This window comes from Hypanus sabinus, chromosome 11 (genome assembly GCF_030144855.1).
Source record: "Hypanus sabinus isolate sHypSab1 chromosome 11, sHypSab1.hap1, whole genome shotgun sequence".
NCBI lineage: Eukaryota > Metazoa > Chordata > Chondrichthyes > Myliobatiformes > Dasyatidae > Hypanus > Hypanus sabinus.
Genome location: NC_082716.1, coordinates 13653427 through 13680224, shown reverse-complemented (window position 1 = coordinate 13680224; position 26798 = coordinate 13653427). Strand labels below are relative to the sequence as shown.

The 26798-nt window shown below is 43.4% G+C and overlaps 1 protein-coding gene across 3 annotated transcripts in view; it reads left to right on the top strand.

Moving 5' to 3' along the window:
* Window positions 1-18149, top strand: part of st6galnac3 (ST6 (alpha-N-acetyl-neuraminyl-2,3-beta-galactosyl-1,3)-N-acetylgalactosaminide alpha-2,6-sialyltransferase 3) — a 257863-nt gene extending 239714 nt beyond the window's left edge. For all 3 annotated transcript variants that reach the window (XM_059983814.1, XM_059983813.1, XM_059983815.1), the window contains one exon: window positions 15239-18149. In XM_059983814.1, coding sequence (XP_059839797.1) covers window positions 15239-15467 — 229 coding nt within the window. In that variant the 3' untranslated portion in view covers window positions 15468-18149. The remainder of the gene's footprint in view (window positions 1-15238) is intronic.
* Window positions 18150-26798: the final 8649 nt, after the last annotated feature.

Here is a 26798-nt window from a genome sequence, read left to right as displayed (position 1 = left end):
GCAAGCTATTGTTTCATCCTGATTTTGCAAATTGGTTTATACGTTGCCCTGCAAGTTGCTTTGCACGTTCTTTCTGTGTCAGCACATTCTAAATGGACTCCTTAAGAATCATTTCTCTCATCAGCCCTCCATACCCTTCCTATCCATGTACTTACCAGGCTTCTCTTAAATATTGAAATTGAATCTGCATCTACCACTTGCACAACCCTCTGAGTGAAGAACTTACCCCTCATGTTCCCTTTAAATATTTCTATTGTTGTGCAGTGAACTAGAGCTACTTTCTCACCAAGGACACCTTCTCATCTTTCACTGTGTTGTGTGGCCTACGCAACAGACTACTTAAGCAGTATAATTTATTGACAGAGCACACCCATACACCGTACCCTGCAACTGATGCAAGATGGTCGCAGTGTATATCTCTGCAATTACCCACCTAGGCTTCTCCGATGGCACCATCATGTGATATTTTGGACACAAGTGGGAGGAAGGCATAACGGGGGGTATTCTTTTTTAGCGAAAAGCTTACACCAAGTAAGACAAAGGCAGCAGGTGCATGGGACCACCGGCACTGGCCAGTTCCTCCCCAAGTCACACATTGTCCTGACTTGGTAATATGTCACTGGTCCTTCCTCAGCACAGGGCCCAATGCAACCCAGTGGGAGTGCAGTGTTTTAAGAAGGCAGCTTATCAGTAACTTTCAAGGGCAGTAGGGATGAACATAAAACCATAAGATATAGAGAAGAATTTGGACATTCCGCCCCTTGTGTCTGCTCCACCATTCAATCATGGCTGAGTTTATCAACACCATTCTCCTGCCTTTTCCCCATAACCCTTAATACCTTTACCAATTAAGAACCCATCAAGCTTTGGCTTAAGTATACCCAATGACTTGTCCTCCACAGCCCTCTGTGGCAATGAATTCCAAAGATTCACCACCCTCTGGCTGAAGAAATTGCTCCTCAACTCAGTTTTAAAGGGACATCCCTTTATTTTGAGGCTGTGCTCTCAGATCCTACTCATGGAAATACCCTCCATGTGAACTCTATCCAGGCCTTTCAGTATTCAAAAGGTTTCAATAAGATACCCCTTAATTCTTCTAAACTCCAGCAAGTACAGACCCAGAGCCATCCAACACAATATATACTGGCCTAGGTAATCAAGTCAAAATCTGGTTTTTCACACGCCCCAGGCAATCAAGCTTAGCATCCACAGGTGTGAACTTCCTACTCTTCTGTAAAGAGAGAAAATCTCTATTTACCCCTTTCACTAAGGTGTTGATTTTTCCCTAGGATGTCAACGTATCACTTGATGCTCAGAAGGTACAATAAAATGTAGTACTTGCTGACCAACCATTGTTGTAATTTCTATCTATGTGATGTAAAGGTGTAATGAGCACTTTTGGCCTGTGAGCGGCATCAGAGAGCATTGGGTGTTTGGGTTCCTTAATAAAGGATGCAGCCTTTCAGAGGTATTGCTCCATGAAGATATCTTGGATACTACGGAGACTAGTACCCAAGATGGAGCTGACTAATTTTACAACTTTCTGTAGCTTCTTTCAGTCCTGTGCAGTAGCGACCCCCCCCCCCCCACCCCGCCACCAAACAGTGGTCCAGCCTGTCAGAATGCTCTCCACGGTACGTCTATAGAAGTTTTAGAATACCTTAGGTGAGAAGCCAGATCCCTTCAAACCCCTCATGAAATATAGCTGCCGTTCTGTCTTCTTTGTAGCTACATCAATATGTTGGGACCAGGTTGGATCCTCAGAGATCTTGATACCCAAAAACCTGAAACTGCTCACTCTCTCCACTTCTGACCGCTCCATGAGGATTGGTTCATGTTCCCTTGTTTTACCCTTCCTGAAGTTCACAATCAGCTCTTTCGTTTTACTGACATTGAGTGCGAGGTTGTCGCTGCAACACAGTATGATGAAATATGAAGGTTAGCTAGCCAATAAATCAGAATCAGAGCAAACACGAGGAAATCTGCAATGCCGGAAATTCAAACAACAACACACACAAAATGCTGGTGGAACACAGCAGGCCAGGCAGCATCTACAGGGAGAAGTGCTGTTGACGTTTCGGGCCGAGACCCTTCGTCAGGACTAACCGAAAGGAAAGATAGTAAAAGATTTGAAAGTAGTGGGGGGAGTGGGAATTGCGAAATGATAGGAGAAGACCGGAGGGGGTGGGGTGAAGCTAAGAGCTGGAAAGGTGATTGGTGAAAGTGATACAGAGCTAGAGAAGGGAAAGGATCATGGGACGGGAGGCCTCGGGAGAAAGAAAGGAGGTGGGGGGGGGGAGGTGAGCACCAGAGGGAGATGGAGAACAGGCAAACAACTAAATATGTCATGGATGGGGTAAGAAGGGGAGGAGGGGCATTAACGGAAGTTAGAGAAGTCAATGTTTGGAGGCTACCCAGCCGGTATATAAGGTGTTGTTCCTCCAACCTGAGTTTGGATTCATTTTGACAATAGAGGAGACCATGGATAGACATAGCAGAATGGGAATGGGATGTGGAATTAAAATATGTGGCCACTGGGAGATCCTGCTTTATTTGGCGGACCGAGCGTAAGTGTTCAGCGAAACGGTCTCCCAGTCTGCGTCGGGTCTCACCAATATATAAAAGGCCACACTGGGAGCACCGGACGCAGTATACCACACCAGCCGACTCACAGGTGAAGTGTCGCCTCACCTGGAAGGACTGACTGGGGCCCTGAATGATGGTGAGGGAGGAAGTGTAAGGGCAGGTGTAGCACTTGTTCCATTTACAAGGATAAGTGCCAGGAGGGAGATCAGTGGGAAGGGATGGGGGGGACGAGTGGACAAGGGTGTCGCGTAGGGAGCAATCCCTGCGGAAAGCAGAAAGGGGGGGGAGGCAAAAATGTGTTTGGTAGTGGGTTCCCGTTGGAGATGGCGGAAGTTACGGAGAATTATACATTGGACCTGGAGGCTGGTGAGGTGGTAGGTAAGGACAAGGGAAACGCTTTCCCGAGTGGGGTGGCGGGTGGATGGGGTGAGGGCAGATGTGCGGGAAATGGGAGAGATGCGTTTGAGAGCAAAATTGATGGTGGACGAAGGGAAGCCCCTTTGTTTAAAAAAGGAAGACATCTCCTTCATCCTGGAATGAAAAGCCTCATCCTGAGAGCAGATGCAGCGGAGACGGAGGAATTGTGAGAAGGCGATAGCCTTTTTGCAAGAGACAGGGTGAGAGAGTCTGTAGGCTTATAGTAGATATCAGTAGATAGGCCGTCTCCAGAGATGGAGACAGAAAGATCAAGAAAGGGGAGGGAGGTGTCGGAGATGGACCAGGTAAACTTGAGGGCAGGGTGAAAGTTGGAGGCAAAGTTAATGAAGTCGACGAGCTCAGCATACGTGCAAGAGGCAGCGCCAATGCAGTCATCGATGTAGCGAAGGAAAAGAGGGGGATGGATACCTGTATAGACTTGGAACATGGACTGTTCCACAAAGCCAACAAAAAGGCAGGCATAACTGGGACCCTAACGGGTGCCCATGGCTACACCCTTGGTTTGGAGGAAGTGGGAGGAGCCAAAGGAGAAATTATTGAGAGTAAGAACTAATTCCGCTGGACAGAGGAGAGTGGTAGCAGAGGGGAATTGGTTAGGTCTGGGATCCAAAAAAAAGCGAAGAGCTTCGAGACCATCTCGGTGGGGGATGGAGGTATATAGGGACTGGACGTCCATGGTGAAAATAAGACGGTGGGGGCCAGGGAACTTAAATTCATCGAAAAAATTCAAAGCATGAGAAGTGTCACGAACATAAATGGGAAGAGATTGAACTAGGGGGGATAAGACAGTGTCGAGGTATGCAGAAATGAGTTCAGTTGGGCAGGAGCAAGCTGAGACAATAGGCCTACCTGGACAGGCAGGTTTGTGGATCTTGGGTAGGAGGTAGAAACGGGAAGTGCGGGGTGTGGGAACTATGAGGTTGGTGGCAGTGGATGGGAGATCCCCAGAGCTGATAAGGTTGGTGATGGTATAGGAGACAATGGCCTGGTGCTCCTTAGTGGGGTCATGATCAAGGGTAAATAAGAGGAGGTATCAGTGAGTTGCTGCTGTGCCTCAGCCAGGTAGAGGTACTACCTGGCCAGACTACAGCAGCTCCCCCCTATCTGTGGGTTTTATAGTGAGGTTGGGATTGGTGCAGAGGGAGAGGAGAGCAGAGCGTTCGGAAGGAGTGAGGTTGGAATTGGAACAGGGTGTGGTGAAGTCAAGACAGTTGATGTCCCGTTGGCAATTAGCAATAAAGAGATCCAGAGCAGGCAGAAGACCAGAGCGGGGTGTCCATAAAGAGGAGGAGGGTTGAAGATGGGAGAAGGTGTCATCGGTGGGGGTAGGAGAATCCTTGTCAAAGAAGTAAGCTCGGAGACGGAGCCAGCGGAAGAAGAGTTCAGTGTCATGGTGTACGCGGAACTCACTGAGGTGTGGGCGAAGGGGGACAAAGGTGAGGCCCTTAATGAGGACAGAGCGCTCTGTCTCAGAGAGTTGAAGGTCGGAGGGAATGGTAAAGACCTGGCACAGATGAGAGATGGGATCAGAGGGGGGAGGAAGGCTGGTAGTGTCAGTGGAGAGGGAAGGGTTGGGGTGAGAGGAAGATGGAGCCTCTGAGGGCCCTGAAGCTGACGATGGGATCTGAAGGAGAGGGGATTGCATAGTGGTGGTGGGGGAAGGGGAGACGGGCGTCACAATCGCAGAATCAGAATCAGGTTTATTATCACCAGCATGTGACGTGAAATATGTTAACTGAGCAGCAGCGGTTCAATGCAATACGTAATCCAGCAGAGAGAAAATAATAATAATAAATAAAATTAAATAATAAACAAACTAGTAAACCAATTACGTATATAGAATAGATTTAAAAAACATGCAAAAACAGAAATACTGTATATTAAAAAGAAGTGAGGTAGTGTCCAAAGATTCAATGTCCATTTAGGAATCAGATGGCAGAGGGGAAGAAGCTGTTCCTGAATCACTGAATGTGTGCCTTCAGGCTTCTGTACCTCCTACCTGATGGTAACAGTGAGAAAAGGGCATACCCTCGGTGCTGGAGATCCTTAATAATGGACACTGCCTTTCTGAGACACCGCTCTTTGAGGATTTCCTGGGTACTTAGTAGGCTAGTACCCAAGATGGAGCTGACTAAATTTACAACCTTCTGCAGCTTCTTTCAGTCCTGTGCAGTAGCCCCCCCCCCCCCCCCCGCCCACACACACCAGACAGTGATGCAGCCTGTCAGAATGCTCCCCACAGTAAAACTATAGAAGTTTTTGAGTGTATTTGTTGACATGCCAAGTCTCTTCAAACTCCTAATAAAGTATAGCCGCTGTCTTGCCTTCTTTATAAATACATTGATATGTTGGGAACAGATTAGATCCTCAGAGATCTTGACACCCAGAAACTTGAAGCCGCTCACTCTCTCCACTTCTGATCCCTCTATGATGATTGGTATGTGTCCCTTTGTCTTACCCTTCCTGAAGTGCACAATCAGCTCTTTCGTCTTATTGACGTTGAGTGCCAGGTTGTTGCTGCAGCAGCACTCCACTAGTTGGCATATCTCACTCCTGTACTTGGATGTACACATGATAAATAAAGCTAATCTTTACTAACCTGTATGCCTTTAGAATGTAGGAGGAAAATGGAACCCGGAGGAAACCCACATGGTCACAGGGAGAACATGCAAACTCTTTACAGTCAGCAGTGAATTTGAACTCCGATCACTGGCACTGTAATGCTGTGACACTAACCACTATGCTACATGCCACCCACCCCCCTCAAGATATAAAAACCTTAATGAGGAACTAAGTGTAAAGTTTTGATGGGTAGTAAAGCAGAATCTGTAACAATATCCAATTAAGTAAAGACCGCTTTTGATTATGTGGTCTGTTCTAGGAAATGTGGGAAATTTTGCCTCAGGGAGAGGATTATCTGCATATTCTGAGATTCCCAGTATCAGTTGCCAGTACTTTTGAAGTGTTGTTTCATTGCAGGAAAGGATTTCAGTCAAGTTTCTGTTGTTGGGGAGTTTTGAACCTACCTTGGCAACTGAGGAACAGAGATGCAACTCTAGTCATAAATGAGCTTCAGCTTATTATTTTTAACTTCATTTTCTCACCTCTCTCTACCTCCATAACTTCTTCCTGGGACAGTTCACTCCCAATTTAATTTGTTTCACACCTGGTGGCCAAGCCCTGTAGTTGGTTCTCTCTGTAATGTATTTAGAGCAATTTCTGCAATTAACGTGTTTAGACCTATCTCTTTTAGAGCAATTACGCCCTGCCCCATAGCACTGCATATTCATCTGTTTGCGCATGCACTGTTGGACTACGTATGCACATTGTTCTCTCTCCCTCTGCAATGTGTATGCACCAGTTAAAGTGTGAGTGCTTTTACTTAATTGATATGTAGTTGTACACAGTTACAACAAATTGGTGACGATGATGGCGTCTGAATGTTAGAGAATATCACAAACTGCACCAACAGTTACGAGACGAAACAGCACGAGACAGCAGTCACAGGTGCCAACAAATACATAACAGTGAAAGACGTGTTGAACTTGAAGTGAAAATAACATGACGATGGCTTCAGTTGGGAATGTTGACAAAGTTGATAGCAAGCCATATATCTAGAGGGTTGAACTGTATTTTAAGGCGAACAGTGTGGAAGAGCAAAAGAAAGCCCTTACACTTCTTAGCTTAATGGGCCTAAGAACATACAGTCGCTTATGCAGCTTAGTAACTCCTGAAAGGCCAGCAAGCAAAATCACTGGAGTCTTAAACCACTGACAATAGCTGAAAGGTTTAGATTTTACAAAAGGAACCTGACAAAAATGAAAGCTTTTCTGAATACCTCACAGAACTGCACAAACTTTCCCAGTACTATGACTTTAGAGGTGAACTTTCTAAGGGACAAGCTTGTATGAGGCATGCACTACTGTCAGAAAGAGACCTAACCTTAGAACAGGAATTGATCATTGCAATATCATTAGAGACCACAGCAAAGGATGCAGCAGAACTACAGAAAAAGAGGTTAGAATGGGAAATGCACAAACTATCCCTGAATGGCACAAAAAACCAAAAACATTATCGGTGTGGCAAATCCTCCCATGATGAAAATGGCAGTTGGTTCACAGAAAAAATCTGCAGAAGTGTCACAGACAAGGTCACATAGAGAGAATGTGGAAATCAGACAAAAAGCATAACAAAGTGAGAAATCTCAAACACAAAACAAAGCAAATACATAGTTACCAAATGTAAAACAGAATCAGACAACATAGAGTCTGACAAAGGTGAACTGTCATACCTGGAACTGCATAGTATAACTGAAGCAGATCACAAAATAATCTGGATCACAATAGATGTGTCTGGTGTAAAACTGAAAATGGATCAACTTTGACTATAATTTTGGAGGCTGACTATAATAGACTTTTCTGAGATACCGTTAGAGAATGATGCTAAAGAATTGATTAGAGAATTGATTACCATCAATGATGCTAAAGACCTACACAGGTGAAAAGTGTCTCCCAAGGGCAAACTGAAAGTGAATGTGGCATATGGAGGCCAAACACAGTAGTTAGACCATTATGTGTTGAAAAGTGGAGGGCCAACACTTTTCGGACATGAATGGTTACGAAAATTCCAACTAGACTGGCACTCAATCAGAGCTCTCAGTGTGGCATCAACAGGCACAGCAGCCCAAATGGTAGCATTACCAAGAGAAGGTGTTTGAGAAGAGAATAGTTGACAGGCTTGGCCAAAAGTTGTTCAGGATGCCAAAAGATACAAAATGCACCCCTTAGGCACCATTACGGGTGTGGCCGTCGTCACAGTGGCAAAGAGTACGTATTGACTTTGCTAGGCTATCATGGACTCCATGTTTCTGATTTCTGTGGATGCTCATTCAAGGTGACCAAAGACGTCAACCACTTTAGCAAAGACTGTCTCCCCTCTGAGGACCATCTTCACCAGAAATGGCTTAGCTGAACAAATTGTGAGTGACAATGGACCACAATACGTGTCAGAAGGATTCCGACTCTTCATGAAGAAAAATGGCATCAGACATTTCAAGTCAGCTCCTCATCAACAAATGGGCTACCTGAAAGGTTTATCCCAACATTCAAGAAGTCTATTAAGGTGATGGACAAGGAGGACATTTCTCTAAAGCATAAGGTGAACAACTTCCTTTTTATGTATCGGAACTCTGTTCATGCAACAACAATCAAATATATGCAATGCTGTCCATGAACAGGAATCTGAGATCTCACATAGCCCTCCTGAAAGTAGATCTACGGAGGGAAATACAGAATAACCAGTTCAGCCAGTTACCATGGGAAGCAGCAAGGAACTTCAAGATTGAACAGGAAGTCCTAGCATGTGATCACCAAGAAGACAAATGGACACCCTATAGGAGAGCTACAAGAACTGGACCACTGATGTACACAGTGGATGTTGGAGATCATACATGGAGACGTCATGTGGACCAGATACTGGATGCTCAACCGAAGAACACACCTGAGTTGACTGCATCCAATAAGATGGACACGTTACAGTCACCGGACTTACCAACCAATGACGATGTCACTGACGGCAACATGCCATTGGAAACCAAGAACATTGTCTTAGATAAGACACCTACCAAAGCTGATGCCACTCCACAGGTCAGGAGGCACGATAAGAACATTATTGTTGACAAGACACCTACCAAACCTGATGCCACACTGCAGGTCCAGAGGTCCTATCCTGAAAGAAACAGAGTGACACCCAAAAGACTAAATCTTTAAAACTGGGAAGTTAGTTATGGACTGTTGTTGTGAAAGCAGGTTTATTTTGAATATGGGTTTATGAAAGGGAAATTGATTGTTTTGTACATATACCATTTTATATTGCATTAATCTAAAGAAGGAGGAAGTGTAATGTATGGATCTATTTCTTTTAGAGCAATGACCCCCACCTTAGCACTCTACGCATTAACCTGTTGTCTGTTCATGGGCATTGTTCTCTCTCTCTGTCTGTCTCTCTCTCTCTTGCTGCCAGTCAATATACCATCTCCTATGCGCATGCTTTTATTTAATTGATACGTAATTGTGCACAGACACAACAATCTAAGCTTCCCCATTTCCACATCTCTTCTTTAAAACACTCCTTTTCATCTAGCTCTTTGTCTGGGCTTTTGATTTAATGTTACCTTGTGCAATTCAATCAGAAATTGTCTGATTACTCTTTTGTGTAATGAGCTGAGGTATATTACTGCACTAAATGATTCTGACCGAAATCATCTTCTGAAAACCTCATTAAAACTTTTGTTATCTCTGGACTTGATTTTTCACTGACTTGCCTTCCTTCAGAAGCTTCAAGTCACACAAACTTTTAAGTTCCTGGATGTCAAGATCTCTGAGGATCTAACCTGGTCCCAACAAATTGACGCAGCTATAAAGCAAGACAGCAACTATACTTCATTAGGAGTTTGACACTCAAAAATTCTATAGATTTGACATGGAGAGCATTCTGACAGGCTGCATCACTGTCTGGTATGGGGGAGGAGGCTACAGCAGAGGACAGAAAGAAGCTGCAGAGGCTCGTAAATTTAGTCAGCTCCATCTTGTGTACTAGCCTACAAAGTATCTAGGACATCTTCAAGGAGTGGTGTCTCAGAAAGGCAGCATCTATTATTAAGGACCCCCAGCACCCAGGGCCTGCCCTCTTCTCACTGTTATCGTCAGGCAGGAGGTACAGAAGCCTGAAGGCACACACTCTGCAATTCAGGAACAGCTTCTTCCCCTCTGCCATCGATTCCTAAATTGACATTGAACCCATGAACACTGCTCACTTTTTCAATATATATTACTTCTGTTTTTGCACGATTCTTAATTTATTCAATATACCCATACTGTAATTGGTTTACTTATTTATTTATTTTTACTTTTTTTTCTTTTCTTCCATATTATGTATTGCATTGAACTGCTGCTGCTAAGTTAACAAATTTCATGTCACATGTCGGTGATGATAAACCTGATTCTGATTTGGATTCTGGAGTTCCACTGCCCATTTACCCATTTTGACTCACAAGTTCTATCTCCCTTGTTGGAAGAAGGGAGCCTGTGCTGGTTATAGTTCTGCTGGACTCTGGATCAAGGTCTCTCTCGGGGGGGGGCTTTTGTTATTGCTTGATGGTGTGGGTGGGTGTGGGTGGGCTTGCTGCTTCTGCTGACACGAGTGGAGGGGTTGATGCTTTTGCTGCTGCTTCTGCAAAGGGTGGGGCCAGTTTTGAGCCTTCGATGTTCTGTCATTCATTCTGTGGGGTCTCTTGTTTCACGGATATCTGTGAAGAGTAAGAATTTCAGGTTGTACACAGTACACATTTTCTGATATTAATTGAACCTAAAATGAAAATGAATCCTAAAATGGACCTCCTCATTTTTTAATCTCATAATTCTCATCCAAAATACTTTGTGCTGATGCCGTTCTCTCCAAAGTTACTGCCTGATCTACTCAGCATTTCTATGCATGTTTTTGTTTTATTTCCGAGCTCTTGTTTATTCTATAATCAGCTCCGGCACTTTAAGCACACTTCACAATGCCTGCTGGGCTCCATTTCTGCACTATTGGGTCCAAAGGTTGGGAATACATTCCAAATAACAGGCTATTCTTATAACTCTCATTTCACTTTTAAGATATACATTAAGCATTGAAAGATCCTCAGCCTAAAGCTTTAACTGATATTCCTTCACATATGCTGGCTGACCTGCTGAGCATTTCCATCAGGTTTGCTTTCACTTCTGATTTCCACATATAGGTATTCTTTTGTTTTTCCATTAGAAATTCTAATTTCTAATGGAAAACTCACACCTTAGCTTACTGTCTGATACCTTCTTATTTAGCTCACCGCCAGATTTTGTCTCATCATTCTTTTGTGCGAAGTTGCAAAGTTAAAGTCTCTACATAAAGAAAGAAGAAGGCCCTTAACTCCAAGTGGAGTCATCGGGACGCCGTCGTGGTGGCATTTTTTTTTAACAGGCTTTCTTATGTTTACAAGGCCAAGCACAGATGGAAAGCGTGCAAGGGAACCAGCTGGGTTTGAACTTCGGAGCAAACAAGTCTGGCGCTGATGCCATTACGCCGCCAGCCGGTTGAAAGTCTCTATATGAATCCAAACTGTTGTTATTGTCAACTGCATTATTGCAGAGACAAACAGAACAGCTCATGAACCTCAGAAATATATTTTTGCACTTTGATGTGAATTGTAATTAAACTGCTCATTCTAATCAATTTTATTATTGGTTAGGATATTACTTTTAACTGTAGAGTCTCTTGACTCTAAAGAACATTATGTACAGTACTTAATGAAACTATCTGTCACACTTATTTGTTCTTGAGATCAGCAAAAAGCCACTAGCAGAGCTTGGTCCTGTGGCCATATGAATTAATATGAACATTTTCAATTAGAGTTATGGAGTTGTGCAGAACAGAAACAGCGCCTTTATATCTACATGTCCTAACTGACTTTTATCTCCGATCCTTGCCAATCTCCTTTTACTACCTTTGGACCATATTCATAACAGCAGAAGATACCCGAATCAGGTTATTATCACTAATACATTATGAAAAATTTCTTGTTTTGTGGCAGCAGTACAGTGCAATACATAAAAAATGCTATAAGTTACAATAAGAAATAGTTCAATAGTTTAATAAAATATCGGAGGATGTATAGAATATACAACTTGAAATTCTTGTTCCTTGCAGACATCCACAAAAACAGAAGAGTGCCCCAAACCATGAGCGACAGTAAAAACATTACAGCCCCAAAGCCCCCCCACTCCCCTCTCCTACACACAAGCAGCAGCAAAGCAATAGTGCTCCCCCTCCCCACTTACTTCAGCAAAAAAAAAGTCAGCACCCCCCACCCACCAAGCAAGCAATAGCCAAGCCCCCAAGAAAGACCCTGATCTGCAGTACAACAAAAACTAATCGTTCACCCAACAATTCCACATGCCACAGGCTCTCTCGCTTTCCCTAATAAAGGGTCAGAGAGATGTTACCTTTTCACAGCGAGAGGGGAGACCAACAAAAACAAACAACCTGATGATTAAAAGTCTGCTGTGTCACTTTTTTTTCCTGAGAACCAGCAACAAACTCTTCCCCCACCAACAAGAGAAAGAAAGAGAGCGTGCGATTTGCCGAGTATAGAGCACCCGACAGCTGATCAGCTGTTCCCGATGTTCCATTTTCTTCATTCGGTGTCACCGGCATAGAATCAGCTCATAACCTAGGGCCATGAAGTCTCGAAACCTCAAAGGCGCTCTTGCCTTCTAGGCCATGTCCTTGGGATATTGAAAAATGACCAGTCAATCAGCCCCGGCAGTGGATCTTATTGCCGCGAAGAACTAAACTGTAGCTCTTGGTCAGGATCTTCGACAGAACCCCATCCACTTTGAAAAGGAAAAAGAGAGACATTAAAGGTAGAAATTAAGTTGCTTCCACAGATGAGCTCGAAGAGGTCACTGTCAAGCGCTATCGTAGTTCTGCCCAAATATGAAAAATAAATAGTGCAAAAAGAGATCAAAAGTGAGACAGTGTTCATGGGTTCATGGTTCATTCAGAAATCTGATGGTGGAGGGGAAGAAGCTGTTCCTAAAACATTGTGTCTTTAGGCTCCAGTATCTTCTCCCTGGTGGTAGTAGTGAGCATGTTCTGGGTGGTGGGGGTTATTAATGATGGATGCCACCTTTTCAAGGAATTGCCTTTAGAAGATGTCCTCGCTGGTGGGAGGCCCATGATAGAACTGGCTGGGTTTGCAATCCTGTGCAGTTTTCTCTGATCCTGTGTATTCGTGCTTCCAGATGAAATGGTGATGCAACCAGTCAGAATGCTGTCCACGTATCTTTTCTAAAAAATTGCTAGAGTCTTTGGTGACAAACAAGATCTCCTCAAACTCCTAATGATGGGACTAGGCAGGAAAACAGATCAACCTGGTGAGATGGACTAGGGGCTTGTTTCTGTGCTGTAGTGCTTTATGACTCTAATGAAATCATCCTCTCCACATCCATTATCAGTATTTAAACAATCATTCAATGCCCAGCCTATTTAATTGTTGAAAGGTGCCACAATACTGAAAATTTTTCCAAAATTATTAACCAAAGATGTGAAGACAGGCTTCTCTAAAGGCAGTCCTGCCGCTTTGTTAAAATTTTATTAGGTTCAGGTGCCTCCAACCTGGTGGCATGAACTTCAGTTTCTCTAACCTATGGTAATTTCTTCCCCTCCTCTTTCCCTCTTTCTCCATTCCTCATTCCGGTTCTCCTCTTACCCCTTCTCTTCTCCTTGTCAGACCCTCTGTGTGTGTTGTTCTTGATCTCCAGCATCTGGAGAATTTTTGTGTTTATCTTTCTAACACCATTTCATGGGTTGTTGCCCTGTGACATTTTTATCAATGAGGTATTACCTTGACAGAGCAGCTGCTGTATTAGAATGCCTTTAACATTTCAGGTTAACATTTTATACTGATATCACTGGAGTTGAACTTTGAACCCGACACCTTTCTAAAATAAGTGGTGTACACCGTGGCTGTGAAGGTCCCATCATTAACCAGGTTTGCGCTGTTAATACAGAGCACTTCAGGATATTTGATTGACATCTACGTAAGAACATAAGAAATAGGAGCAGGTGTCAGCCATCTCCGGCCCATCGATCCTGCTCTGCCATTCAATAAGACTGAATTGAATCACCACCCACTGGCTAAACAAATTCCTCCTCAGCTCTGTCCTAAAGGGACATTCATCTATTCAGAGGGTGTGGCTTCTAATCCTAGACTGATCTGGCCATGGAATCATCTCCACTGATCTGCCTTTCCCCATAACCCTTAATTCCCCTCCTATGCAAAAATCAATCCATTTTCACATATCATTCTTTCAGTTCTGTTGCAAGGCATCAGCTATTCCTTTAGCCCCACAGATGCACCTCGGCCAGCCAAGCTCCTCCAGCAGATTATCTGTTGCTCTGGATTCTTTCATTTGCTGTCTCTTTTGTCTCAGCTAAACAGATGATCTGATCACGTCCCCTGTTGCTGGTTGTGCCATCTTGTCGCACACCAAATGATTGGTGCAATTTCCATGTTACTGCCATGACGCCGTCATTATCAGAAAAGACGTATCCTAAAGCTGAGAAAAATGTAATATTAATGTGGATTTCCCTGTGAGTATAGATCTCACAAATAGTTAACCATTCCACCTGGATAATGGACAGCCTGAGTCCACCTTAGAGAGTTGTTTCTCAGGGCTGAAGCTTTATAAGGCATTGGTCACGTCACACTTGGATAATTGTGAGCAGTTTTGAACCCCTTATCTCGAAAAGGATGTCCTGGTACTGAACAGTCCGAGGAGGATCCCAGGAATTAAAGGGTTAACATTTGAGGAGCATTTGATGGTACTTGCTGGATTTTAGAAGGGGGGGGGGATCTCATTGAAACCTATTGAACATTGAAAGGCATAGAGTGAACACGGAGGGGATGTTTCATATAATTAACAAATAAAGTACAAAAATTTCACGACAGATGCCAGTGATGTTAAGCCTGATACTGATTCTGATGTAGTGGGGGAGTCTGGGATTAGAAGCCACACCCTCTGAATAGATGAATGTCCCTTTAGGACAGAGCTGAGGAGGAATTTGTTTAGCCAGTGGGTGGTGAATCTGTGGAATTCGTTGCCACAGATGGCTGTGAAGGCCAAATCATTAGGTATATCTAAAGTAGAGGTTAATGGGATCTTGATTAGTAAGGGTGTCAAAGGTTACAGAAGAAGGCTGGAGAATGGGGTTGAGGGGGATAATAAATCAGCCATGATGGAACGATGGAGAAGAGTCGATGGGCTGAATGGCATAGTTCTATTCCTATCTCTTATGGTGGTGGGGTAGGTTAACGGGTGGAGGTGTTGATCAGCCAGATGGCTTGTGGGAAGGAACTGTTTTTGAGTCTAATGGTACTGGTGTGGATGCTGCATTACCTCTCTCCCGAAGGAAGAGGAACAAACAGTCCATGAGCTGTGTGGATGTGATCTTTCATGATATTGCTGTCCTGTTATTGATTTCCCTATGAACATTGATATCACAAATAATTAACTATCCAGATAATGGACACACAGAACATCCTTAGAATTTTTGTTCCTTGATACTTTTTAGATGTAGTATTTAGTCTGGATATGCCAAGGATAAAATGTCATTGATGCTTTTCTTTCAGTCTTCACAGGAATGAAAAACGCAAAAAAATTCCTTATCATTACTATGAACCTGGGAGTCGAGACGAATGCGCAGAGTATGTCAGGCACGAAAAAGCCCACCATGGAGGTCACAGATTCATTACTGAGAAAGCCATCTTTGCCAAGTGGGCCAAACATCATAATATAACCTTCTCGCACCCATCTAGGGAATTCTCTGACACAGGCGCACAAACGCCGAGGGAGGACTGAATGTTCCAAGACGCGTTTAGAAGGAAGACATTGCCACTACTCTAAGTTTACTGTGGAAAACGTTGCTTCTCCACTCTTTGAATGTGTAGTGAATGCATATGGATTTAACACAAACTTCTGCACCATCCCGGAAGGAAGAAAGAGCAAATAGTTAAGTATTTAATGCATTAAGTGTTTCACAAATGTACAAATTAATCTGGCACTGTGTACTGAAAAGCAGCACTTTAACTCTTTGACAATGGAAGACTCTACAATTTTTAACCAGTGTTCTGGATTTTAAGTGGAGCATTACCAGGCCTTGTGAGTCCACCCCTTCATCCACTGCTCATTCAGGAAGATCAGGTGGTCTGACAAGAAATACCAAAAGATTTGTTGGAGTTCAATCGTAGAAAGTAGTAGCATGCATCAAAATCAGAAAAGAAACAGCAGTTAATCTGGCAATATCTTCATGTAACAGGCCATTGATAATGTTGTCAATGAAGAGTTGCTCACTTCCTGACGTGCTAAGCCCTCTCCAGCACTGACAAATCACAAGTTAGGAAAATGTATGTGTCATTAGAGAGAAGTAACCAAGCTCTCAGGAAGAAGCTTGATTGACAATCCATCTACCGTCTAAAATGTAGTAAATAAGAGTGGAGTAGGCCAATCAGCCATTTGGCCCATCCAGTCTGCTCTGCAATTCAAAGCAATCATTGCCCAATCTGCTGTCTCAATAACGTGCTCACACTCTTTCCCAGTATCCCTTGATGCTCTTTTTGTTGAGAAATCTACCTACTCTGAAATTCATTGCCATGGACAGCTGTAGAGGTCAAGTCATTAAGTATATTTAAAGCAGAGGTTGATAGGTTCTTAATTAGTAAGGGTGTCAATGATTATGGGGAGAAGGCAAGAGAATGGAGTTGAGACGGACATTACGTCAGCCATGATCGAATGGCAGAGCAGACTCGATGGGCCAAATGGCCTAATTCTTCTCTGATGTTTTATGGTCTTATGATCTACTCCTTAAATATATTGTGTCTTATCCTGCACCACAGATTCACCATCTGCTGAATGAAGGAATCTCTCCTCATCTCCATCCAAGTTATCCTGAGACTCTGATATCTCATTTCAGAACCACTATTCACCACTGTTCTACACAGCCAGAGAAACATTCTCCTTGTATCCACTCTGTCTAATCAGGTTACACTCTGGTCAACTCAATGTCTCTTTATACAATCATCCCTCCAGCAATCGCTCTGGTGAAACTGCACTTGGCTCTTTACCTTCATTAACTGGTTGGTTGGATGTCCGTCATGTTGGTGACAGCGCAGGAGAAATAAAGTGGGAAAGCCTTTGCACCGAGGCAGCTGTACTCTTTTGACCTTGGCAGTCTAGGTCCAATGGCCCCATAACTGGGGTCTGACTTGGTTACAGTAGATGACCATGTGCCTTGTCATGCCCTTTTCTCTCTATGAGGCATTGCAGAACGGGCTTCCTGGACATTGGAGCTATCTTTTGGTCTTACCTGCCCAGTCCACCAGAGGTGACTACATATGCTGCCACAGATCAGCCCCCATCTCACTGGGGTGTGAGGCCTGCTGGCAACCCTCAGCTGCTTTAGCCTGCCTGTACTGGTGCCCCTGTTGCAGGCAAGCGGCCTCTTGGAGCCATAGGTGAGAGCTGAGTGTCCAGTGGAAACTAAAGGTGAGTGAACTGCCCCAAAATGAACACAAGCCCCCTCACCAGAGGTGCTACCCCTCCCTGGAGACCCCATTCACTCCTTTCCTTGGACCAAAGCAGCACACAATACTCCAAGTACATTCTCACCATGACCCTCTATAAATGTAGAAAGACATCCTTGTTCCTGTACCCAGAGCTTGCAATAAATCCAACACGCCGTTTACCATCAAAGATTGCAGGGACAAGGCAGAAGAATGGATTGAGAAGGATAATAAATCAGCCATGATTGAGTGTGGAGAGTACCTGATCGGCTGAATATCCCAATTCTGCCACTGTGTCTTATGATCTTTTGGTCAAATTTACTTTTGATAATGGGTATATGAAGACCCAGAAAATCTTTTGTTTACATCAACATTTCCCAATCTCTCACTATTTAAATAATATGCCTGCCTTTCAGTGTTTTTCTACCAAAGTGGAACTTCACATTTCTCTGTGTTATACTGTTTCTGCCATAGAATTGGCAACTCATTCATCTTGAAACCTCTCCTCACATGCAATCCCATCCAGATTTATGCCCGTCATCTATTTTAGAATTGTTTTATTTGGTTCCTCACTGAGAACATTAAGGTATATTTCATAGTTTCATTTTATTGTCAAAATATGCACGTACAATACAACTCTGATATTTGTCTTCTCCAGATAGCCATTAAATACAGAAATACCATGGATGCTGATGAAAAAAAAAGACATCAACTCCCCCCCAACCGGCAGGAAAACGAAAAGAAATAAAACTTGCAGACCCAAAAATCCCACCCTCACCTGCAGCAAAAAAAGATCCATAACATCAATCACCGAGCTCCTACACAAAACAATCCCCACTTGCAGCAGATAAAAGCAACAGCAGCACCAAACTCCCAACCCCCCCCTTACACACAAAAATTAACACATCACCCACCCGCCAATTGTTCAAAAGAAAGAAAACACCAAAAAAAGCGATTGTACAGTCCAACAATCACACAAAACTTCGAATATGGGAAACATCTTTTTGTCTGCATATGAGGAGAGCAGCTGCACGAACTCAGTCTTTCCATCAAGAGTGATCGCTGACTCAGTTCCTAATGCTGCCGATCCAGGGCAACATGCACCAATCCAGCTGCTGACTGCCTCTGTTGAGAGCTTTTGCTGACCCCATCGGCATTCATCTCAATGCTTCAATCTTCCTTGCAGCTTCAAGGAATTGTTCATGATCCCTGCCTTGTCTCTAGTCTTTTATATTGTTTTCCAGCTGGCTCCCAAACACTGATCCATGTGTTACTGCACTGGTTACCAAAGAATGACCTTGTTCATGCCATGCTGCTGTTTTCAATCCATATTACATCCAATACTTCGTGTTTTAGTTTTGTGCACTAACCTCATTTTGTGGAATTTTATCCAAAGCCTTCCAGAACTATTCTATGAGTTACCTCTTAACACCACCAGGTTTATCAAACATAATATTCCTTTCATAAACACAAGTGATTCTACAGATGCTGAAATTCCAGAGCAACACATACAACATGCTGGAAGAACTCAGCAGATCAGGCAGCTCTATGAAGAGGAATAAACTGCCAACATTTTGGGCCAAGACCCTTTATCAGGACTGATATTTTCTAAGTGTCCTATTATCACATCTTTTTTTAATAGACCTAGCATTTTCCCTACAGCTGTTGTTAGGTAAATAGTTCCCTGTTTTCTCTTTCCCTCCTTTTACACTTTCCACCACCTAATTTGCAGGAATGATCCCATATTCTGTGGAGTAGATGACGATGAATGCATTCACTATTTCAACGGTTCACTATTCCATGATTTCAATGGCTGCTTCTTGTAGTACTCAAGGATAAAGATGATCAGGCCCTGGGAATTTTCAGTGCCATTAACTTTTTTAGCACTATTTTTATACTAATACAAATTTCCTTTAAATCTTCCTTTTCATTAGATTCCAGCATTCCCCGCGTATCTGAGATGCTATTTGTGTTCCCTTCCATTGAAGACAGAACAAGTGTTTAATTGCTCTGATCTTTCTTTGTTCCCCAGTGGAACTTTCCCTTTTTATAACTGTAAGGGACTGACATTTGTCTTCACTAATCTTTTCCTTTTTACTTCCTTGTAGAAGCTTTGACAATCCATTTTCATGTGCCTTGTAAGTTTCCTTTCATGCTCAGTTTCTCCTCACTTAATCAAACTCGTGGACTTTTTTTTATTGAAGTTTAAACTGATCTCAATGCTACTTTTTGCTCAATGCCAGCTACTGTTTTCTGGCCCATTTGTATGATGCCTCTTTATATCTAATACAATCAACAGTTTTAGAAACTATGACTGCCTTGCTTCATCCTTTGTATGTTTGCTTCAGAAAAGTATATTTAAATGTTACAGTTCTGGTGTTTATTCTTTGGTGTCAGAGTGTTCTGATTCTACAGCTTGGAAAATGGCCCCTCAGCCCCACGCAGATTCAGATTTATTTATCATATGTCCATGTTAACACAAAGTGAAATGCACCATTTACATTAACAACCAACACTACCAAGGATGTGCTGGGGGAAGCATGCAAGTTTGGACCCCAAACCTCGGGCTCACCGGCTCGCCAGCTCTAATGCCTCCTTCTCACATAGATGTCCTTTCCTGGGACAAATGTCCTTTGTCATCCGTACACATTGCTGGCCTTCCAGCACAGAGTAGAGGCTTGGATTCCAGATGTCCTTCGTCACCTGTCCAACTCAATGCTGACCAAGCTGTCTGAAAGTTAGAGGTAAATTTATTACCAAAGTATGCATATGTCACCATTTACTGCCCTGAGTTTCATCTCCTCAGAAGCATTCTCAGTAGAACAAAGAAATACAACAGAATCTATGAAAAGCTACACACTGGCAAACAACCAATGTGCTAGACAAATTGTGCAAATACAAAAATAAATAAACAAACAAACCAAAGCAATAAATAAAGTATACTGAGAACGAGTTGTGGAGTCCTTGAATGTCAGTCCGTAGGTTGTGATCAGTGATCACTTCAGTGTTGAGGCGTGTGAAGTTATCCATGCTGGTTCAGGAGCTGGTTGAAAGGTAAGAACTATTTTGATCAATCTTGTATTTTAATGAAATTTTCCTATCTGTCATTGCCAACACACTCTTTTGATTACATCTAGGACCTTTGTTTAGGTTTAAGCTACCTCATTTTCACTTCCATCATGTTGTAGTATCTCTTAACTAAAGGATTTGCATAATAAGATTATTAACTTGCCCATTCTCCTTGTTCAGTACCCACTCTAGGACAGCATGTTCCCAGCTGGCTCCTCAATGTACAAATGTACTTTCATACACACCACAAGAGTTCATTCTTCACAGTATCATTGCCTCTTTGATTTGAATGAGCTACCAGGGCTAGTGGTGGAGGCAGATAGATTAGGAACATTGAAGAGATTGTTAAATAGGCACGTAGATTTTATTTATTACTTATTGAGATACAGCACAGAATAGGCCCTTCCAGCCCTTCAAACCATGTTGCCCAGCAATCCTTGCCTAATCATGGGACCAATTAACCTACAGGGATGTACATCTTAGGACTGTGGGAAGAGACTAGGAAAGCCAGAGGAAAACCACACAGTTTCAGGGGAGAACATACAAACTCTTTAAAGCAGCTGAGGGAATTGAGCCCAGGTTTCTGGTACTGTAAAACATTGTGGTAACCATTGAAAGAAAAATGGAAGGCTATGTGGGAGGGAAAGGTTCAATCAATCTTAGAGTAGGTTAAAACGTCAGTACCACCTCGTGGGCCAAAGGGCTTGTACTATGTTCAATATTCTATGTTCTATCTATAGATTGAAGTCACTGGTATTTACTGCAGTACTCTTGAAACACATGTCTCTAAGTTAATGCTGTCCTCTGTACTATATTGCTGTAAAGGGGCCTATAGACAACTCTGCCATCTCAACCTTTGACACAACCATAGGACATTAAGTTTAAGGTGAGTCTAAAGGAGATGTCAGAGGTAGGAATTTACACAGACAGTGATATGTGCTTGGAGCCCACTTGCAGGTTTGGTGGTAGAAGCTGATACAACAGAGCCATTTAATGGTCTCTTAGATAGGCACATGGAAGATATAAAATGGAGGGTTATGGACTGTGCAGGAGGGAAGGATTAGATTGATTGCAGAGCAGGTTTATATAGGTTGCAGAACATTGTGGGCCAAAGAGCCTGTTCAATGTTCTATAATCTCCTCAGCTGGCACACAGTGGGTGCAATATGCAGCAAATCACTACAGCATAATTGGTCATTATCGAAGTAAGTCCAAATCATTCCTTGGTTCATCCCTGGTCATCCCTGGTTCCAATCTTTGAGATCTCTTCAGAACAGCACCGTGACAACCCCTGCACAAAACAGTCTGCAGGAGATTTCTCAGCCTATACAGAATGACTCCATGGACAGCACAGAAACAGGCCTCACAGCCCATCTAGTCCATGCCGAGCTATTATTCTGCCAAGTCCCTTCAACTTTCACCTGAACCACAACACTCCATACCCACATACCTATCTAAATTTCTCTTAAATGTTGAAATCAAACCCAGATCCACTACTTGCACTGGCAACTCATTCCACACTCTCACCACTCTCTGAGTGAAGACGGTCCCTCTCACGTTCCCCTTAAACATTTCACCTTTCACCCTTAACTCATGACCTCTAATTCCAGCCTCACCCAAGCTCAATGGAAAAGTCTGCTTAAATTTACCCTACCTCCTCACCATCATCATCATGATAGTTCTTGGAAAATTTTTCTACAGAAGTTGTTTGCCATTGCTTTTTCTGGACAGTGTCTTTACAAGACAGATGATCCCAGCCATTGTCAATACCCTTCAGAGATTGTCTGCCTGGTGTCAGTGGACTTGTGATATGCACCAGCTGCTCGTACCACCATCCACCACCTGATTTCATGGCTTCATGTGACCCTGATGGGTGGTGGTGGGGATAAGTAGGTACTACACCTTGCCCAAGGATGATCAGCAGGTTAGCAGAGGGAAGGTGCACCTTACACCTACTTTGGTAGCGATGCATCCCCCTCCACCACCCACCCCCATCTATACCCCTCATAATTAATTCCGTAGTGAATTTTGAATAGAGACCTCTATGGGAAATGGAGAAATATCCCAGCAAAGTGTAAAGGATTTAGGTTAAGTGCTGAGTCCTGATGAAAGGTTTTGGCTTGATAGATGCTGCCTGACCTGCTGAGTTTCTCTAACATTTTCTGTGTGCTGCTCAAGATTTCCAGCAACGGCAGAATCTCAAACATGAGAAAATCAGCAGATGCTGGAAATCCAAAGCAACACATACAAAATGCCGGAAGAACTCTGCAGGCCTGGCAGCATCCATGAACAAAGGGTAAACAGTGGACATTTCATGCTGAGACCTTTCAATCAGGACTGGAAAGGGAGGGGGAAGGAGTCAGACTAAGAAGGTGGGGAGGAGAGGAAGAAGTACAAGGTGGCAGGTGATAGGTGAAACCAGGAGAGGCGGGTGAGGGTGAAGTAAAGTGCTGGGAAGTTAACTGGCGAAAGAGATAAAGGACTGGAAAAATGGGAATCTGATGGGAGAGGACAAAGGACCATAGAAGAAAGGGAAAGGGGTGGAACACCAGAGGGAAGATGTGAGAGGGAAGCAGGAATGGTGACGGAGCGGATTGGGAGGGTAATTACTGGAAGTTCAAGAAAGCGACATTCATGCCGTCAGGTTGGAGGCTGCCCAGACGAAATGTAAGGTGTTGCTCTGCTAACCTGAATGTGGCCTCATCAAGGCAGGAGAGGAGGCCATGAACTGACATGTTGTAACGGGAATAGGAAGTAGAATTGAGATGGGTGGCCAGCAGGAAAACCCACTTTTCGTGGCAGACGGAATGTAGGTGCTTGACGAAGTGGTGTCCCAATCAACGTTGGGTCTCATCAATGTGCCGGAGATCCAGATCAGGATGTTGGGATACAGTAGATGACCCCAACACTCACGGGTGAATTGTTGCCTCATCTGGAGAATCTCTTGTGTTGAGGTTAAGCACAGACTGCTTTACCAGGTGGTAGAATGGAGGGATCTTTACCTCTCCTTCAACCTTGCTATGGGAAGAGGCACCATTATTTTGGGATTGACTGCCTTCAGTGGAAAGTGTGTCATTCTCCTGCATCGACAGTCCCTGAATTGATAAGCATAACACCACAATTCATTAAGGGGAAAATCAAAACTAAGAAATACTGAAAGTAATGTCTTCAATCAATCCTCCAAGTTTACAATCAATATCAAATGGCAATTAACAAAACCATTTAATGTCTTAAGTGAAGCAGAACCTCTCACTTCCTTAATCTGTTGCATTATATGTAATCACTGAAGTTTTCAAAAAGTCTAATTAACTTGCTAGTGAGGATGAATAATCAGATAATTAATTCTGTCAGTGATAAAAGGATACTTTTAATGAATAGAATAGATTATAAGGACGTCCCTTTAGAACAGAGATGAGGAGGAATTTCTTTTGCCAGAGGGTGGTAAATCTGTGGAATTCATTGCCACAGATGGCCGTGGAGGAGGACAGATAATTGGGTATATTTAAAGTTGAGGTGATAGGTTCTTGATAACTCAGGATGTCAAAGGTTATGGGGAGAGGCAGGAGAATAAGATTAAGCGGGATAATGAACCAGCCATGATGGAATGGCGCAGCAGAGTCAATGGGCTGAATGGCCTAACTCCACTCCTTTGTCTTAAGATGGCCCATATACTTCTACAAATGTGTCATTGATTTAGGTTTTGCCTTAGGTACTCTCTTGGTGGCATCCACTCTGTAACAGGTTTGAATATCAAATGATCATCATGTACCCAAACAGTCATATATGTAAGTGCAACAAGTATGCTTCCGATGGTAGGAACTCTACGTGCCGCGGAGATCACCTTTTCAACATTTCAAAAGGAAGGCAATAGACTTAAGCCATGAATAAACAGTTAAAACTAACTTAATGCACAAATCAACGTACTAATGAAGGCACCTGAGACTGAAGTGAGACCAATCAGCTCAACGTGACTGGCAGGTATCATACAAAACCATTTGACTTTAACAAAATAACTTTGAAGCACTCTCCAGCATTCTGTATTCCTAAACCTGCTTTCACAGCAGAATCTAAATGCCAAACAGTATTTTTATTCTTGATGTTTTTCTCTTCCTGTGAGAGGGATTATACCAGACTGCCCTTGCCAAACACTCAGGATTAGGGGCTTCCCACGGGTGTGCTGTATTTAACAGTTATCAACTTCTGTTAATGAATTTGAAATAGTTCACTGTCTTGGGGTGTGGAGGGGCGGCTAAAGAATCCATGCCTGTCAGATCAACATTTAACCAGTGCTGTATCAGCAATTTAAACCTCTCTGAAAATGCTTTCTCTGCACTGAACTAAGGCTGTGACCTGCAACTAACGGGCTTCTGTGGACTCATTTTCCTGAACTTCAGTTCTGAATGCTATTTTCTCACTTCCATTCCTTGCACAATTTGTATTTTTTGCTCCGCACATTGGGTGTTTGTGACAGTCTCACTTTTGTTTTAATCGATTCCATTGGGCTGCTTTGTTCATCCCTGTAAGGAGACAAATTTCAACCTTCTGTAAAGTATACACACTTTAACAAAGCAGCAAAAATTCCCAAGCATGCAAAATAAGGTCGTCCCAGTAAATGACCTGTGTGTCCCAAATTTGGAGGTCCAATGTCTCTGAGTCTGAGAGTCTGGGGACCAGGACTGGAGGCCTGAAGGTGGCCAGTCCTTGGGGCGGGGTGGGGAGGGAGGGGGATGTGTGTGTGTGTGTGTGGAACGGGGATGATAAAGGGGCTTGATTTGCGATTGTTGTTCTGTTGTTGCTTTCGTTGTTCTACTGAACATTGTGAGCGTGCTATCTCGGTGCTGGAATGTGTGTCAGCACTTGTGGGATGCCCCCACCACATCTTTGGGTTTGTTGGCCATTAAAATAAACAACACATTTCATAAACACAAGAAATTCTGCAGATACTGGAGGAACTCACACAGAATGCTGGAGGAACTCAGCAGGTCAGTATGTTTCAATATACATGTGATAACTAAATCTGAATCTAAATCTGGGGTGTCTTTCTCACCTCTGCCTCAGGTGGTTATGGTATTCAATGGCAGTGCAAAAATTTGGATATAAAATCCATGTTGGGAATGCAATAAACACAAGAGATTCTTGAAATGCTGGAAATCTCACGCAACACCCACACACACACACACACACACACACACACACACACACACACACACACACACACACACACACACACAAACAGCTGGAGGTACTCAGCATTTATGGAGGGAAATGAACAGTTGATGTTTCAACTGAGACCCAAAACATGGACTCTTTGTTCCCCTATATTGAAGCTGCTGAGCTCCTCCAGCATTTTGTGGCTCTGGGAATGTGAATAAGTGCAGAGGGAATGCTGCACTATCCCAGGCGCTTATCTTTCTGATGTGAAGTTAAACCGAGACTCCATCTCCCTTCCCTGCCTCAGTTGTGAAAGACCCAATAGCAGTGAGAAATGAAAAACCTACCAGATTTTCGTACACACCCCATTTCCTGGGTCCATTTGTCCCATGAAATCTTTGCCAGCACTCAAAACACTCCCACCAGTCCAAATACCCTTCAATAAGCCATTCTCACTCACATGTCCATGAACTCCACACTGTTTCCTCTGCTACCCACTTACACCAGAACTGACTTACAGTAGTCACTTAACTTATCGACGTGATTTTGGCATGTGGTAAGAACCCAGAGCACCCAAGCAAAACTCATGAATAATAACTTGCAAACTCCACAGAGACAAAACCTAAGGTCAGCATTAAAGCTGGTACCTGGAGCCGTGTGGCAGCAACAAAAACTGCTGCTCCACTTTGCCAGCAACCTGTCTTTCAAAGAAGCAAACCTGCCATTTTCACCCACTCCAGATCCACCCCTGGTGGTGGAATCCTAAATGCACTCTGAAACAGCCTAGCAAAGCAACCTGTTCAGGGGAAACAAGACATCGCCAGTTTCTGCCTAGGTCCCTATCTACGGGTAATCAGCCAACTCAATGCGTAAAAGCATACAGATATGGTCAAGAGGTTCCGTCATTGTTTAACCAAACGTCAGAATAGGAGAGAAATGTGACCGTAGTGACTTTCACTGTGGAATGATTGTTGGTGCCAGTTGTGGTAGTTTGAGTTTCTCAGAAACTGCTGATATCCTGGAATTTTTATGCACAACAGCCTCAAGAGTTTACAGAGAATGGTGCGATAAACAAAAAACACCCAGTGAGCAGTAGTTCTGTGGGTGAAAACACCCTGTTAATGGGGGGGGGGGGAGTCAGAGGAGAATGGCATGACAGGTTCACACTGACGGAAGGCAACAGTAATTCAAATAACCATGCATTACAACGGTGGTGTGCAGAAAGACATCTCTGAGCACACAACATGTTAAACATTGAAGTGGATAGATGTGTGTGCATGTGTGTGCGTGCGCATAGGGACACTGAGTCAGAAGGTAACGTGTGTGAATCAAGCTGCCAGCAGATAGGTGCAGTTTGAATTGCAACACTTAAGAGAAGTTTTGATAGGTATGTACGTGGATCTGAGGTGTAT